The sequence below is a fragment of the Pan paniscus genome, chromosome 1 (genome assembly GCF_029289425.2).
Source record: "Pan paniscus chromosome 1, NHGRI_mPanPan1-v2.0_pri, whole genome shotgun sequence".
Classification (NCBI taxonomy): domain Eukaryota; kingdom Metazoa; phylum Chordata; class Mammalia; order Primates; family Hominidae; genus Pan; species Pan paniscus.
In genome coordinates, this window is record NC_073249.2 from 94,359,966 (window position 1) to 94,378,305 (window position 18,340).

The 18,340-nt window shown below is 38.9% G+C and overlaps 1 protein-coding gene across 7 annotated transcripts in view; it reads left to right on the forward strand.

Moving 5' to 3' along the window:
* The window catches only part of ASH1L (ASH1 like histone lysine methyltransferase), a 227,669-nt gene that overhangs the window by 78,463 nt on the left and 130,866 nt on the right, over positions 1 to 18,340 (forward strand). For all 7 annotated transcript variants that reach the window (XM_063604700.1, XM_063604699.1, XM_063604702.1 and 4 more), the window contains one exon: positions 1,592 to 6,155. In XM_063604700.1, coding sequence (XP_063460770.1) covers positions 1,592 to 6,155 — 4,564 coding nt within the window. The remainder of the gene's footprint in view (positions 1 to 1,591; positions 6,156 to 18,340) is intronic.

The following is an 18,340-nucleotide window of genomic DNA, read 5'->3' on the forward strand; positions in this document are numbered from 1 at the left end:
CTTTGGTTCATTCCATTTTAAAATATAATCGATAGGCATATATATATTCATATTCTTCGTCCCCATTTTCTTATACAGAAGGTATATTATATGTATAAGGCATAGCATAGCATAGCATATTATAACCATTGTTCTCAACCTTGCTTTTTTTCATTTAATAGTATATCCTGGAAATCACTCCATAGCACTATATTGATATCTCTTCCTACTCCTCCTACTTTTGTTTTTGTTGACAATTTCTCAATATTCCATTGTACAGATGTACCTTACTTTATTCAGCCAGTTTTCTGTAGATAATTGTTTGGATTTTTTTAGGGTTTTTTTTTTATATTAAAATAGTGATGCATTTTGGACCTTTGTGCAGACATTATATTTTTAAGAGTGTATCTTGGGTAGACCCTCAAAGTAGGATTTCTGGGTCAAAGGATGTAGTTAAATGCATATGGAATTTTTCTAGTTTATAACTAGATTGTAGCATTTTCCATGCAGTACATTTTCATACGTGCTTGAATTTGGTTTTATGTTTTCTATCCTGTTTCATTGGTTTGTTTGTCTTTTCATTTGTCACTTCTGTACTGTTTCAGTGATTGGGGCTTTGAAAAATGATATTTGGTATGGTTATTCCCTGGCTTTTCTACATTTTAGGTTTTTCTAGCTATTCTTGCATATCTATTTTCCCCATTGAACATCATAATCAATTTTTCTAAATGCCAAAGAAATCTGTTGGTATTTTTATTGAGATTCCATTAAATTTATAAATTTGGTTAGGGAAAATTGTCGTCTTTATGTCTTCCTATCCACAAACACAGTATAACGTTACATTTGTTCAGTTCTGAGTATTTTATATTTAGGAAGAACTCTTTAGTGGTTATCCAAAAGTAAAACAGACTATTGTGTGAAGTAGTGAATTCATTTCTAGAGTATATAGTGAGGATTCATGAATTAGCATTTTACGGTAAATGACTTAAATGTTACTTCCCATTCTAAGATTTTATATAAAAACACATTCTGATGAAAATATGAATTTTTAGATTGTCTTTCCTATTCCACATTAAGAGAGAGCTCTACTGCTCACTCAAGACCATAATTGAGAATGAGTTATAAAAGAGTAGAAGTAGGTTAGGGATTGTCTTCTATAGGTTTAGAATCATTTAAGTCAATGAAGGAGGTAGGCAGTAAACTATTATTTTAGATGACGACCATAGGATACTGTAACTAAAAATAATTTTCTTTTCAAAAATGGTACCTTCATATGCTTCATTTATATTTACCCAGTCAAAAGTAAGATGAAAGTAGACTATTGATTTGCCATTTAAAAAATGTCAAAAATATCAGGGATATTTCTAAAGACCCTCTAATATATAGTTTTATCGTGTTGAAAGTCAGCAAAGATAATATACCATGATAGCCTCTCGTATAGCAGCAGATGAGCTAACATACTGTGACATAAGTATAATATTAGGTTTTTTAAAAACCTCTGTTGCCTATTGTATATCTGATATGTGATCCATTAGTTTGTTGGATTGTTAAGCTAAGCTAAAGTGGTATAAGGTTTACTCCCTCTTTAACTTTTTTCTTGTTCAAATTTTAGGACCCTTCAAAGTTGTACAAGAAAGCAGATGATGTTGCAGCCATTGAATGCCAGTCTGAAGAAGTCATCCATCTTCATTCACAGGGAGAAAACAATCCTTTGTCTAAGAAGCTGTCTCCAGTACACTCAGAAATGGCAGATTATATTAATGCAACACCATCTACTCTTCTTGGTAGCCGGGATCCTGATTTAAAGGACAGAGCATTACTTAATGGAGGAACTAGTGTAACAGAAAAGTTGGCACAGCTGATTGCTACCTGTCCTCCTTCCAAGTCTTCCAAGACAAAACCGAAGAAGTTAGGAACTGGCACTACGGCAGGATTGGTTAGCAAGGATTTGATCAGGAAAGCAGGTGTTGGCTCTGTAGCTGGAATAATACATAAGGACTTAATAAAAAAGCCAACCATCAGCACAGCAGTTGGATTGGTAACTAAAGATCCTGGGAAAAAGCCAGTGTTTAATGCAGCAGTAGGATTGGTCAATAAGGACTCTGTGAAAAAACTGGGAACTGGCACTACAGCGGTATTCATTAATAAAAACTTAGGCAAAAAGCCAGGAACTATCACTACAGTAGGACTGCTAAGCAAAGATTCAGGAAAGAAGCTAGGAATTGGTATTGTTCCAGGTTTAGTGCATAAAGAGTCTGGCAAGAAGTTAGGACTTGGCACTGTGGTTGGACTGGTTAATAAAGATTTGGGAAAGAAATTGGGTTCTACTGTTGGCCTAGTGGCCAAGGACTGTGCAAAGAAGATTGTAGCAAGTTCAGCAATGGGATTGGTTAATAAGGACATTGGAAAGAAACTAGTGAGTTGTCCTTTGGCAGGTCTGATCAGTAAAGATGCCATAAACCTTAAAGCCGAAGCACTGCTCCCCACTCAGGAACCACTTAAGGCTTCTTGTAGTACAAACATCAATAATCAGGAAAGTCAGGAACTTTCTGAATCCCTGAAAGATAGTGCCACCAGCAAAACTTTTGAAAAGAATGTTGTACGGCAGAATAAAGAAAGCATATTGGAAAAGTTCTCAGTACGAAAAGAAATCATTAATTTGGAGAAAGAAATGTTTAATGAAGGAACATGCATTCAGCAAGACAGTTTCTCATCCAGTGAAAAGGGATCTTATGAAACCTCAAAGCATGAAAAGCAGCCTCCTGTATATTGCACTTCTCCGGACTTTAAAATGGGAGGTGCTTCTGATGTATCTACGGCTAAATCCCCATTCAGTGCAGTAGGAGAAAGCAATCTCCCTTCCCCATCACCTACTGTATCTGTTAATCCTTTAACCAGAAGTCCCCCTGAAACTTCTTCACAGTTGGCTCCTAATCCATTACTTTTAAGTTCTACTACAGAACTAATCGAAGAAATTTCTGAATCTGTTGGAAAGAACCAGTTTACTTCTGAAAGTACCCACTTGAACGTTGGTCATAGGTCAGTGGGTCATAGTATAAGTGTTGAATGTAAAGGGATTGATAAAGAGGTAAATGATTCAAAAACTACCCATATAGATATTCCAAGAATAAGCTCTTCCCTTGGAAAAAAGCCAAGTTTGACTTCTGAATCCAGCATTCATACTATTACTCCTTCAGTTGTTAACTTCACTAGTTTATTTAGTAATAAGCCTTTTTTAAAACTGGGTGCAGTATCTGCATCAGACAAACACTGCCAAGTTGCTGAAAGCCTAAGTACTAGTTTGCAGTCCAAACCATTAAAAAAAAGAAAGGGAAGAAAACCTCGGTGGACTAAAGTGGTGGCAAGAAGCACATGCCGGTCTCCAAAAGGGCTAGAATTAGAAAGATCAGAGCTTTTTAAAAACGTTTCATGTAGCTCACTATCAAATAGTAATTCTGAGCCAGCCAAGTTTATGAAAAACATTGGACCCCCTTCATTTGTAGATCATGACTTCCTTAAACGCCGATTGCCAAAGTTGAGCAAATCCACAGCTCCATCTCTTGCTCTCTTAGCTGATAGTGAAAAACCATCTCATAAGTCTTTTGCTACTCACAAACTATCCTCCAGTATGTGTGTCTCTAGTGACCTTTTGTCTGATATTTATAAGCCCAAAAGAGGAAGGCCTAAATCTAAGGAGATGCCTCAACTGGAAGGGCCACCTAAAAGGACTTTAAAAATCCCTGCTTCTAAAGTGTTTTCTTTACAGTCTAAGGAAGAACAAGAACCCCCAATTTTACAGCCAGAAATTGAAATCCCTTCCTTCAAACAAGGTCTGTCTGTGTCTCCTTTTCCAAAAAAGAGAGGCAGGCCTAAGAGGCAAATGAGGTCACCAGTCAAGATGAAGCCACCTGTACTGTCAGTGGCTCCATTTGTTGCCACTGAAAGTCCAAGCAAGCTAGAATCTGAAAGTGACAACCATAGAAGTAGCAGTGATTTCTTTGAGAGCGAGGATCAACTTCAGGATCCAGATGACCTAGATGACAGTCATAGGCCAAGTGTCTGTAGTATGAGTGACCTTGAGATGGAACCAGATAAAAAAATTACCAAGAGAAACAATGGACAATTAATGAAAACAATTATCCGCAAAATAAATAAAATGAAGACTTTAAAGAGAAAGAAACTGTTGAATCAGATTCTTTCAAGTTCTGTAGAATCAAGTAATAAAGGGAAAGTGCAATCCAAACTCCATAATACGGTATCAAGTCTTGCTGCCACATTTGGCTCTAAATTGGGCCAACAGATAAATGTCAGCAAGAAAGGAACCATTTATATAGGAAAGAGAAGAGGTCGCAAACCAAAAACTGTCTTAAATGGTATTCTTTCTGGTAGTCCTACTAGCCTTGCTGTTCTTGAGCAAACAGCTCAACAGGCAGCTGGGTCAGCATTAGGACAGATTCTTCCCCCATTACTGCCTTCATCTGCTGGTAGTTCTGAGATTCTTCCATCACCTATTTGCTCTCAGTCTTCTGGGACTAGTGGAGGTCAGAGCCCTGTAAGTAGTGATGCAGGTTTTGTTGAACCCAGTTCAGTGCCATATTTGCATTTACACTCCAGACAGGGCAGTATGATTCAGACTCTTGCAATGAAGAAGGCCTCAAAGGGGAGGAGGCGGTTATCTCCTCCTACTTTGTTGCCAAATTCTCCTTCGCACTTGAGTGAACTCACATCTCTAAAAGAAGCTACTCCTTCCCCAATCAGTGAGTCTCATAGTGATGAGACCATTCCCAGTGATAGTGGAATTGGAACAGATAATAACAGCACATCAGACAGGGCAGAGAAATTTTGTGGGCAAAAAAAGAGGAGGCATTCTTTTGAGCATGTTTCTCTGATTCCCCCTGAAACCTCTACAGTGCTAAGCAGTCTTAAAGAAAAACATAAACACAAATGTAAGCGCAGGAATCATGATTACCTCAGCTATGACAAGATGAAAAGGCAGAAACGAAAACGGAAAAAGAAATATCCCCAGCTTCGAAATAGACAGGATCCAGACTTTATTGCAGAGCTGGAGGAACTAATAAGTCGCCTAAGTGAAATTCGGATCACTCATCGAAGTCATCATTTTATCCCCCGAGATCTTCTGCCAACTATCTTTCGAATCAACTTTAATAGTTTCTATACACATCCTTCTTTCCCCTTAGACCCTTTGCACTACATTCGAAAACCTGACTTAAAAAAGAAAAGAGGGAGACCCCCTAAGATGAGGGAGGCAATGGCTGAAATGCCTTTTATGCACAGCCTTAGTTTTCCTCTTTCTAGTACTGGATTCTATCCATCTTATGGTATGCCTTACTCTCCTTCACCCCTTACAGCTGCTCCCATAGGATTAGGTTACTATGGAAGGTATCCTCCCACTCTTTATCCACCTCCTCCATCTCCTTCTTTCACCACGCCACTTCCACCTCCTTCCTATATGCATGCTGGTCATTTACTTCTCAATCCTGCCAAATACCATAAGAAAAAGCATAAGCTACTTCGACAGGAGGCCTTTCTTACAACCAGCAGGACTCCCCTCCTTTCCATGAGTACCTACCCCAGTGTTCCTCCTGAGATGGCCTATGGTTGGATGGTTGAGCACAAACACAGGCACCGTCACAAACACAGAGAACACCGTTCTTCTGAACAACCCCAGGTTTCTATGGACACTGGCTCTTCCCGATCTGTCCTGGAATCTTTGAAGCGCTATAGATTTGGAAAGGATGCTGTTGGAGAGCGATATAAGCATAAGGAAAAGCACCGTTGTCACATGTCCTGCCCTCATCTCTCTCCTTCAAAAAGCTTAATAAACAGAGAGGAACAGTGGGTCCACCGAGAGCCTTCAGAATCTAGTCCATTGGCCTTGGGATTGCAGACACCTTTACAGATTGACTGTTCAGAAAGTTCTCCAAGCTTATCCCTTGGAGGATTCACTCCCAACTCTGAGCCAGCCAGCAGTGATGAACATACAAACCTTTTCACAAGTGCAATAGGCAGCTGCAGAGTTTCAAACCCTAACTCCAGTGGCCGGAAGAAATTAACTGACAGCCCTGGACTCTTTTCTGCACAGGACACTTCACTAAATCGGCTTCACAGAAAGGAGTCACTGCCTTCTAACGAAAGGGCAGTACAGACTTTGGCAGGTAAGAGAGTTATTTTGTTACCTGTTATTTGTTAAAGAAATAGGTTATTTTCCACAGGTGCCTGATAAATGTAGATGAACTTTTAATATATATATCTTTTTTTGTTTTTTAATAAGTGTATTTTGAAATCTCAGTATTCCTTTTCCTTAAGATTTAAGAAGTAGGGAATGTCTATATTATTTTTTTGTTTTGAGAAGAGCTATTATTGTCAAAAAGAAAAAAAGAAAGAAATATACATAACTTTTGGAAACCAGGAAAAATCATTCATCTTTTTTATGTAGACAGGTTATTACACAATTTTTATAAAGACAAATGGCTCATAGGTCTGTTAGTAGTATGCAGGATCTCCCACCACCCCCTGCCCCCACCACCCCAAGAGGTAAAAGGTAATGCTGGAAGGATTTTTAATGTATATTAATCCAGTAGTTATAAATGCATCTTTGTTACAGGAAGAATATGTTATTAATACTGTATGTCTCATAATAAAAATTCAAACATTGGACATTTTCAGCATTGTAAAATTTAACTGAATGTTCATTCAGACAGACTTCATTTTGCAGCGTACCTTTTGATGTTTTCATAAAAGCTGCTTCAATTAGATAGAAAAAAAAGAAATCTGGAAAATGCATTTGTACATCTAGAAAGAATCGTACATCTTTTTCTCTCTTAATTATACACCTTTTAAGAATTGAGAAGATAGAAAACAAAGAGTAAGCATTTGCCACTCGAATAAAAGATTAGAAGTTCTTTGTGAGAGATCTTAAGCCTAAGAGTTTGTAAAATAACTCTAGGAAGTCCATAAACCCTCTGATGTTGTAAGTAAAATTACGGGTATATATGTTTGTGCATCTTTTTTAGTGATAATCTAGAAAAATTTCATCAGATTTTCCAAGTAAATTCTCTAAACCTCAGTATATTCTCTAAACCTCCTATATAATGGGATTTGTAGGGGTATTATGAAAAGTAATCACATAGTAAGCATGCAAATATTAGTCATTATTATTATTCCCCTAAAAGATTAAAAACTTGTGCATTAGGCCAGGCGCAGTGGCTCACACCTGTAATCCCAGTGCTTTGGGAGGCCGAGGTGGGCGGATCATGAGGTCACAAGATCGAGACCATCCTGGTTAACACGATGAAACCCCATCTCTACTTAAAATACAAAAAAAATTAGCCAGGCATGGTGGCAGGTGCTTATAGTCCCAGCTACTCGGGAGGCTGAGGCAGGAGAATGGCGTGAACTCTGGAGGTGGAGCTTGCAGTGAGCCGAGATAGCACCACTGCACTTCAGCCTGGGCAACAGAGCGAGACTCCATCTTAAAACAAAAAACAAAAAACAAAAAAAGACTTGTGTATTAGGGAAAAGATAAACCCCTCGAATACAAAGAGTTTTTGTTCCTGATTTTCATTATTCATGAACTTTTGAAAAATTAAAACTTAGTGGAGAATCTGAGTGTTCCTTAGCTTTTAACAGTGTTTATTTATTTATTCATTTTTTTATTTTGAGACGGAGTCTTGCTCTGTTGCCCAGGCTGGAGTGCAATGGTGCAATCTCGGCTCACTGCAACCTCCGCCTCCCGGGTTCAAGCGATTCTCCTGCCTCAGCCTCCCGAGTAGCTGGGACTACAGGTGCATGCCACCACACCTGGCTAGTTTTTTATATTTCTAGTAGAGACAGGGTTTCACCGTGTTAGCCAGGATGGTCTCGAACTCCTGACCTCGTGATCCGCCCATCTCGGCCTCCCAAAGTGCTGGGATTACAGGCTTGAGCCACTGCACCCGGCCAGCTTTTAACAACGTAAAGAGAGAAAAAGTCTTATGCTTAGGTCCATTCAACAAATAGTTTATTTAATCAGTAATAGTTACTGAATATCAGGTATTTACCAGGCATTCTACTTTGTGGGCCCTTGTTATATAATAGAGAATGAGGCACACAGGTTCATTGAGTCATGGAGATTATAGTAGAGGAGGTAGATAATAAACAAAAAATCACATTACGTGTTGTTAAAATTGTGATAAGGACTGTAAAAGGGAGAGAGTACAGCATGAAATGGGGAGCCTAACCCAGAGAAGTCTTTCCTGAGAAAGTGATCCTAAACTGAGACCTGGCAGATGTGCAACATTTAACTGGATAAACAGACTCATTCATTATTCATTCATTTACTGGTTCATTTATTGAATTCCTGAAACATACAGGACTATTCTAGTCACTGGCATATAAAATAGTAAATGCCTGATATCTGACCTCATAATTTTCAGCTTAGTGAAGGAAGACAAACCATAGAGTGATAAGCAAATAAATAATGGCTTAATTGAGAAAAATGCTATAAAGTTAATACCATGGAGTGTTATGATACAGATTAAAGGGCTGGCAGAAGGGGATCTAATTAGATAGTTACTAGTTATGGCTGAGGATAAAAAGTTGAGACTTAAAGGATGAGAAGCCACAGTGAAGTCCAGGCGCGGTGGCTCACGCCTGTAATCTCAGAACTTTGGGAGGCTGAGGTGGCCAGATCACTTGAGGTCAGGAGTTTGAGGCCAGCTGGCCAACACGGTGAAATCCCATCTCTACTAAAAATACAAAAATCAGCCGGGCGTGGTGGCACGTGCCTATAGTCCCAGCTACTTGGGAGGCTGAGGCAGGAGAATCGCTTGAACCCAGGAGGCGGAGATTGCAGTGAGCCCAGATCACGCCAGTGCAACAGAGTGAGACTGTATCTCAAAAAAAATTAAAAAAAAGCCACAGTGAAGAACATGTTTTAAGATTCTCAGTTGGGAAGGAGTTTAGATATTGGATAAACTGAAAAAAGCTTCATCGTGGTGAAAGAGGAAATACAGAGAGAATAGTGAGAAATGTGGCAAAAGAAGAGACCAAACAATGTGTTAAGAATTTTGGATTTTATATTAAGAACAAAAGACAAAGGAGTATTGATTTTAGGTTTGCATTTTTAAATGATGATTTTGCCTTCTGCATGAACACTGGATGGAGAGGATAAAAATAATTTGAAGGAAACTGGTTAATAGGCAATTGCAGTAGTCTAGATAACATGATGGTGCTTATATTAGGTTAGTGGCAGGCTTATGTCTGAACATATGGGAGATTGGAGATAACATGCACTAAGAGAGAGAAGACTATAGGAGGAGCAGATTTAGAGGAGAACACAGTTTTTTTTTTCTTTTGTTTTTGAGACAGGCTCTCACTCTGTTGCCCAGGCTGGAGTGCAGTGGCACGATCTTGGCTCACTGCAACCTGTTTCCTGGGCTCAAGCCATTTTCCAGCCTCAGCCTCCTGAGTAGCTGGGACTACAGGTGCAAGCCACCAATGCCGGGCTAATTTCTTTGTATTTTTGTAGAGATGGGGTTTCGCCATGCCGCCCAGGCTGATCTTGAACTCCTGGGCTCAAAGGGACCCTCCTACCTTGCCCTCCCAAAGTGCTGGGATTATAGGCCTGAGTCACCACTCTGAGCCACTTTTTAATACATACAGTTTGAAGTGTCTGAACATTGAAGCGGAGGATTTGAGAAGGTCGTTGGATATCTAGTTCTCAGGCTTAGTAGAGAAGCTTGACCTGGAGATAAGAGCATTTCCTCTGAGTATTTGAAAAATTGTGTTAGGCAATATCATTCACTAAAAAGGGCTTCTGGGTGAAATAAAAGTTAGGAACAGACTCTCAAAAACCTGTGCAACTTTATAAGCAGAGCACCAAGAAAAGTAATAATTTTCAAAAACAGCAGTTAAAAAGACATACTAGACCAGGCACAATGGCTCATGCCTGTAATCCCAGCACTTAGGGAGACCGAGGCAGGCAGATCACCTGAGGTCAGGAGTTCGAAACCAGCCTGGCCAACATGGCGAAACCTGTCTCTACTAAAATAAAAAAATCAGCCAGCAGTGCTGGTATGCGCCTGTAGTCTCAGCTACTCGGGAGGCTGAGGCAGGAGAATCCCTTGAACCTGGAAGGTAGAGGTTGCAGTGAGCCGAAATTGTGCCACTGCACTCCAGCCTGGATGACAGTGTGAGAGTCTGTCTCAAAAAAAAATATGTATATATATTGTTAAGACTAAATGTCTTAATAAATAAAGAGGCTGGGAATGGTGGCTAATGCCTGTAATCTCAACACTTTGAGAGGTGAGGTTGAAGTATCACTTGAGCCTAGGAGTTGAAGACCAGCCTGGGCAACATAGGAGCCTCCCATCTCTACAGAAAAATGTTTTTTAAATTAGCTGGGCATGATGGCATGTGCCTGTAGTCCTGGCTACTCAGGAGGCTGTGGCAAGATGATCACTTGAGCCCGGGAGTTCAAGGCTGCTACTGTAAGCTGTGATCGTGCCACTTCACTCCAGCCTGGGCTGGCAGAGTGATACTCTGTCTCAAAAAAAAAAAAAAAAAAAAAAAAAATAGAAATACTACAATAAATATAGGCATTAACCTTCCAGGAAAAGATGAAGGTCGCTTGTAGGGATATAAAGAAGGGTTGAAGCTGCTCAACTGTAGGCACAGAAGGATGTCATTGGTAGATAAATGTAGCAATGCCAGACATAGCTGGTTCTAGTGTATTGTACCTGTTTGTTTCTTTTGTACAAACATTGAGAGAAGCCACACAATAAAAACACTTGCAGAAAAGTCTGTTGCCAGTAGGAGCCAAGAGGAAGAATGTGGATGAATGTACATTTTGAACAGAACTACATTGCTTATGGCTTTCTTCATTTAGTTTGTGTTGGTGTACTCCTTCGTTCAGCTGCTAGTTTTGTCCTGCAAAATATTTATGTGCTTTAAAAGTCATGTATTAACCAATACAACTTCCATATTCTGGTATCATTCTTGTATTTATCAATGATACAAGAGCTATTTAACTATATAGAAACACATACAATAACAAAACATACTGTATACCTTTATGAATTTTTATATGTATAATCATGAGAGTAATGATATTTTCCTTGGGAGAGAATAGGGAGTGAAAAACAAACAGCCTTGGGTAGCTCTGAGGAACTGCAGTATTTAAAGTAGTGCTTAAAAAACTGTCAGCTTTTGGCCCACATGTGATTCTTTGTGATGATCTCTACACTTTTTTAAAAATTGCTCATATTAAAAAATGTAGCAATTTTACATAAAAATGTGGAATTCTGCTTCTCAGAAAAATCAGAACATCTGGCAACAATTAGTCCACATTTCGTGGATAATAGTGACGGCTGGGGCTCAGTATTGGCAGGCCCCTTTTCATTGCTGCTTGTATTCTTTTGTTCGCCACAGTCCTCACTGTTTTCTGTTGTGTGTTGTATCTGGCCCTCTTCAGCTATTTAAAGAGGGAATTTTTGGATTTGAGATCCCTAATTTCAGAGTCATGAGAAGGAGATTATAAAGGATGAGTAAATTGAGGTGAAGGTGATATGAGATGACAGGTTAGGATGTTGAATGTATCATCTACATGGACATTGCAATTACCCAAGAGGACAGTTACAGAAGTTGGGGTGAAAATGGTGGATGTGAACCTGGTTTCAGGGTCCTTGGGGAATGAGAAAGATAGCAGGGAAGTTTATGCAAAAGTACCTGTGTTAAGTACGAATTTGTCTTTTTAAAGATTTCCTTCTTTATTTAATTATTTGAGATGGAGTCTCTCTCTGTCATCCAGGCTAGAGTTCAGTGGCGTAATCTAGGCTCACTGCAAAACCCGCCTCCTGGGTTCAAGCTGTTCTCCTGCCTCAGCCTCCGAGTAGCTGGGATTGCAGAAGTGCACCACCACATTTGGCTAATTTTTGAATTTTTTGTAGAGTCGGGGTTTCACTGTATTGGCCAGGCTAGTTTCAAACTCCTGACCGCAAGAGAACCACCTGTCTCAGCCTTCCAGAGTACTGGGATTACAGGTGTGAGCCACTGCACTTGGCTTTTTTTCTTCTTTATAAAATAACATACAGAAACCACTAAGACCTCTCTGAAGTCACTGCTCTGACACTAGTTCTCTATCACCAATTGGATGTTGTACAATTTAGTTCAATTCTGAATACAAATTACCTGAAGCTAGTGAAGACCTCAAGTTAAGAGCAAAGTTCATCATGAGACTGCAGATGCCAGTCACAAATTTTGGTGTTCCTGAGACATCCATACTTCTGCCTGGCCTGCTAAAAATTTGCAACTTCCTGCAACCCCCCCAATTTTGGTAACTTGTTAAAAGGACTCACAGAACTTGTGAAAGCACTATAATATGATTACAGTTTTGTTACAAAGGATGCAGATCAAGAACAACTAGTTGAAGAGATACATAGAGCAGTGTTTGGTGCAAGAAGGGTCCACAGAACTCCATGCCTTTCCCCTTGTGGAATCCGGGCACATTGCCCTCCAAGCACATCACTATATTCACCAACCTGGAAGCTCCAGTGAACCTCAGTGTCCAGAGTTTTTACTGGGGCTCTGTTAGGTAGGCCGGATTGATTAGATCATTGGCCATGTTTTTTAACTCAATTTTCAGTTCTCCACTCCCTTGAGGTTGGGGTGACCCAAAGTTTCAGATTTTTAATTATGTGATTTGGTCTTTCTGGTCACCGGCCCCCATCTTGAAGTTACCTCAGGCTTTCATCTCACTGTCGTAACAGAGACATTCCTGTCACTTGGGTAATTACAAGGGTTTTTGAAACTCTGTGCCAGGAACCAGGGACAAAGACCAGCTATATTCTTTATTTGATCATAAGTCTAAATTCTTTTGTTAATTGTTCTCTATCTTGGAATCTCTCCATCTTCTTCACAATTACTGTTGAAAAGTACATGGAGATGTGACTTGATTTTCTAATAGAAACTTAATATACTTTTTTCAGGTAGATGTGAGAATAGGTTTAGTTGTCTTAACAAAAACCAGTCGAGGGAAAATTTTTAGTTAAGCAGAATACTAAATAAAAATATTAATTCAGGCTCAGATATCTTTTGTTTTGATCCCTTTGAAAGTCAGAACTGGTTTTGTTTAGGAGTATTTTATGTATTTGATTTTTATTCTTAACTATTCCCTTATGATGGTAGCTGTTCTTTCAGCAAACAGTTATTTTGTGCCTATTGTGTGCCAGGAGAAGGAACATGCTGTAATTCCAGCACTTTGGGAGGCTGAGGTGGGTGGGCCACTTGAGGTCAGGAGTTCGAGATCAGCCTGGCCAACATGGTAAAACCCTGCCTCTACTAAAAATACAAAAATTAGCCAGGCATGGTGGCACATGCCTGTAGTCCCAGCTACTCAGGAGGCTGAGGCACAAGAATCACTTGAACCCAGGAGGTGGAGATTGTAGTGAGCCGAGATTGCACCATTGCACTCCGGCCTGGGCAACAGAGCGAGACTCTGTCTCAGAAAAAAAAAAAAAAAAAGGTAATTTCTGCTTTAAAGTTGATTTATAGTTTAGACATGTATACAAATAGTTATTGACAGTTTTTTTTTGTTGGTTTTTTTTTTTGTTTTTTGTTTTTTGAGACAGACTCGCTCTGTTGGCCAGGCTGGAGTGCAGTGGCACAATCTTGGCTTACTGCAACCTCCGCCTCCCAGGCTCAAGCAATTCTCCTGCCTCAGCCTCCTGAGTAGCTGGGATTACAGGTGTGCGCCACCATGCCCAGCTAATTTTTGTATTTTTAGTAGAGACGGAGTTTCACCATGTTGACCAGGCTGGTCTCGAACTCCTGACCTATGGTGATCCACCCACCTCGGCTTCCCAAAGTGCTGGGATTACAGGTGTGAGCCACCGCGCACAGCCTGACGGTTCTTAATATTGAGATACTTACAAGGCATTTTGGGGAGCAGAGAAGTGAGGGACTGACTTCAAAGGTCTTGGGAAGGAGGAGGGAGTTTTGAATTTAGCAGCGAAGAATAAGGTGTGACACATGTTTCTTACACTAGATATCAGCTTTGCAAGGGCATGGGGATGTGTTACTGTGCTTAGTTAAGTGTTAATGATTTGATATGGGACCCAAGAGATGGGACTGGAAAGATAGGCAGATCATAAAGTCCTCGTTTATATGAGACTCCCAAGAGTATAGAGTTTACTTTATAAGGTGTGAGAAGTTAAGGGTTTTAAGATGGGGAATAATTTGTTGAGATTACATTGACAGCAGTGTGATAGATGGATTAGTGAAAAGAGATCAGGTAGATCAGTTTGGAAACTGCTCCCACAAAATATTATGAGGCTGTTATTATGAGGCTCTGAGCCAAGGTAGAGATGATGTGATTAAGTGAAATGAGATATGCAAAAGGATAAGGTTGGAAATAGGTAATAAATTTGGATTTCAAGCCTGTTTTGTAGGACAGATGGATCTGTAGCTCAAAGGAGAGGTAAAACCTGAAGATAATTATAGATACTTTATTATTAAGGCTATGAGAAGGAATGACAATATTTATGGTGAATTCAGTGGGTTTCTTAAGTGAGTTTATAGTCAAGAGTGTCAAGTGGCTGGACGTGGTGGCTCACGCCTGTAATCCCAGAACTTTGGGAGGCTGAGGCGGGCAGATCACCTGAGGTCGGGAGTTCAAGGCCAGCCTTACCAACATGACGAAACCCCATCTCTACTAAAAATACAAATAATAGCCGGACGTGGTGGCACATGCCTATAATCCCAGCTATTCAGGAGGCTGAGGCAGGAGAATTGCTTGAACCTGGGAGGTGGAGGTTGTGGTGAGCTGAGATCACGCCATTGCACTCCAGCCTGGGCAACGAGAGAAACTCCGTCTCAAAAAAAAAAATTAATTAATTAAAAAAAAGAGTGTCAAGTGTTATGGGAGATTGGTTAGGTAAGTACTGAAAGTAGATGATTGGCTTTGGCGGTTAGTTTGTCTTGCGTCTGAGAGCCATTTGTATAGTGGCAAATGTTAGATTTCTGGAGGCTGAGGAATGGAAGTTAGGAAATGCAGACAATTAAAATTCTTACACCTTTACATTTTGCTATTTTTTCCTCAGTGTTTTCTTTTGTAGCACTTCTGACTGGTTTATTATTTGCTTTTTCCTTACAATGACATTGTTATTCTATAGCATTCTGTTGAAGATGTAATTACATTTTCTCAATCTGTGATGTCAGGTTGCTTTTTGAAGTATAAAGGTTTAAGAAATGCATAATTACATATGATTTTTAAGTGATCTTCTCGGTCTTCAGTTGATTTTTTCCATATATAAATTTAAGGTAGATTCATTTTACATTTGGTATCATGTTAAAATGCTCCCAAAACTTCCTACTGTATAATAAGTATTACAATATTGTTGATCACCTTCAGGATATTATTATCCTGAAATGTCTCCCAGTGGTCCAAGCTGGGACAGTTTGAGCAACAAAATAAATATGAGAGGATTGGATTATAACCTAAAAAATAAAGTCAATATCTATAAATCCATGTTGATTTAAATAAATGATTGACTAAATAAATACTTGGCAGAAAAGAAGCAAATCTTCCTTACAGAAAAATTCCAAATAATATACGTAGAACACACTTTCAGGAGGTAGAACTTAATTTACCTCTTCTTGAATATGGACTGGACTGCTGACTTTTAAAGAACAGAGTATGAAGAGGGAAAAGCAGTAACTTTACAGTGAAGAGGCCTGGCAGACAGCACCTTAACCAAGTTCAAGGTTAACTTCACCAATGATAAGGCATGGTGATATCATGTACTCTCTGATAGAATGTGTTAAATCTAAGCAGAAAATAATAATAATAATAATAATAAAGGGCATTCTACAAATACTTGACCAGTACTAAAAAGTATCAAGGACCTGAAAAAACAAGGAAAGTCTGAGAAGCTTTTACAGAACAGAGAAGACTAAGGAGACATGACAACTAAATACAATGTGATATCCCAGATTGACAGTGAAAAAAGGACATGAGTGGAAAAAAATTGGCTAAATCTAAACAAAGTCTGGAATTTTGTTAATAGTATTATTCCAATATTAATTTCTTGGTTGTGACAAATGTACTGTAGTTATGTAAGATGTTAACATTGGGGAATGTTGGGTAAAGGACATACGAGTATTCTCTGTACTATCTTTGTAACTTTTATGTAAATCTAAATTTATTCCAGAATAATGAGTTTTTTTAATACAGCAGAATACAAATTGTTAAGTAAAACATATCTCAAACTGATAATTGATGAAATAAGAAATAAAGGTTATTTACTATTTGTATTGAGTGGATTCATCATAAGTGTTGGTTGGGGGTAAAACAGGCATATTTGATAAATCATGTTGATATAAATTTCAGGAAAAATAAATGAAACCAGATTAGGGACACTGGAATGTATAGCTTGGATCAAGGCATTTAACCCTTCTCTCCTTGTTTCAAAAATGGGGAATCAAACTGACTTATCACTTTGAGCATTTTTAAAGTAAACAAGTATATTCACTGTAAAATTAAATCTTATGAAGACTTAAAAGGAATAACAGCTATAATCACTTTTATAAATTATGTGCATATGGTAGTTAGCTTATTTTTCTAACATATACTGTTCTGTACTGTACAGACTGACAGCTATAAAATCAGCTTGATGCAAGTGAAATTACAGTAAAATTACACACTTAAGTAAGGCCAGGTTTCCTGGTTTCTCCCAATCCTGATAGTGATTCTATTTAATTTCTGTATGTATGTTAGGTAGACATGAAATAGGTCTCATGGGCAAGAGTTTCTGACTTGGATGAGCAAGAGTTTCTGACCTGGAATGTCAGTTATTTCATCCCTGTTTTTCAGCATATGTGACTCATGGCTGGCTACACATGACAGAACTTACAAACCTGGATTCTAAAATTGGCAGAGCAGTAGAATGGAGTATTTTCATTTAGCATTTATAGCTTACAAGTCATAGAACAAGCAGACAATGGAACATTATTGTAAATGATTTACTACATATAAATTATATACATTATTTGGTGCATTCAGTGATGATGAATATTTTGTCCTCCAAGAATAAGTGAGGCTTAAACCTTTTTTTTTGGAAAAAGTATATTCACTGTACAAGCATATAGATTGAAGCAAAGAATACTGAGTTTTCTCTTTAACTGAAGAGTATAAGCTTTGATCAGAATATACTGATTTCAAACAATTTCTCTAGTGCTGTTTATAAGACACACTTATGCAACAGTTAGAAGGAATAAGTTCAGATGTTCAGTAGCAGGGTGGGGTGACTATAGGTGACAGCACAATATTGTGTTTTTCAAAAATAGCTAGAAGAGAGGACTTGAAATGTTCCTGACACAGAAATCATAACTACGCAAGGTGATGGATACCCAAAATACTCTGACCTGATTCTTATACATTCTATGCGTGTAACAAAATATCACATGTACCCCATAAATATGTACAACTATTATGTATCAATTTTAAAAAGATTTAAAACATGATAGAAAAAAGATATGCCTATAAAGGAAGTGTGAACCTACAGAGATGAAAGCAGAAAATTGTTTGTGGTGTGGTTAGTGCAGTTAGGGGAATTTCCAGAAGAATTCCATTTCAGTGAATGATGTCATTTGGGCATTATGAAAAATAGCCTAGTTAGAGAAAAAAACAGAGTTTTTGTTTTGTTTTGTTTTGTTTTTTTGAGACGGGGTCTCACTCTGTCGCCCAGGCTGGAGTACAGTGGTGCTATCTTGGCTCACTGCAAGCTCCGCCTCCCGGGTTCATGCCATTCTCCTGCCTCAGCCTCCCAAGTAGCTGGGACTACAGGTGCCCACCACCACGCCTGGCTAATTTTTTGTATTTTTAGTAGAGACGGGGTTTCACCGTGTTAGCCAAGATGGCCTCGATCTCCTGACCTCGTGATCTGCCTGCCTCGGCCTTCCAAAGTGCTGGGATTACAGACATGAGCCACAGCGCCCGGCCAAAACAGACTTTATAGCTTAAAAATCACCAGAACAGGCTCTGAGTCATACTCTCTTGTAGTGCATTTAGTTAGTGCATCAGATAAAATGTATTGCTTTCTGTATTTCCCACAATTGAAAACAGCTGTTTTTATTGTGGACCCAGCTTTTACCTTAGCATTCAGCTCATTCACAAGAAGGTTCCAAGGTGGCTATCAACTGTGAACCATACCAAAGGATTCAGAACTTGAATCTGGGAACAAAAAAAATCTTGACCAGAAGTTCTCAAATAGTTTGATATTTTATATTCATATTCCTTTACTATGGTAGCCATTTTTATTACAACCAATTTTGGTTTAGTCGTTGTTTAACACACTTTCCCAAA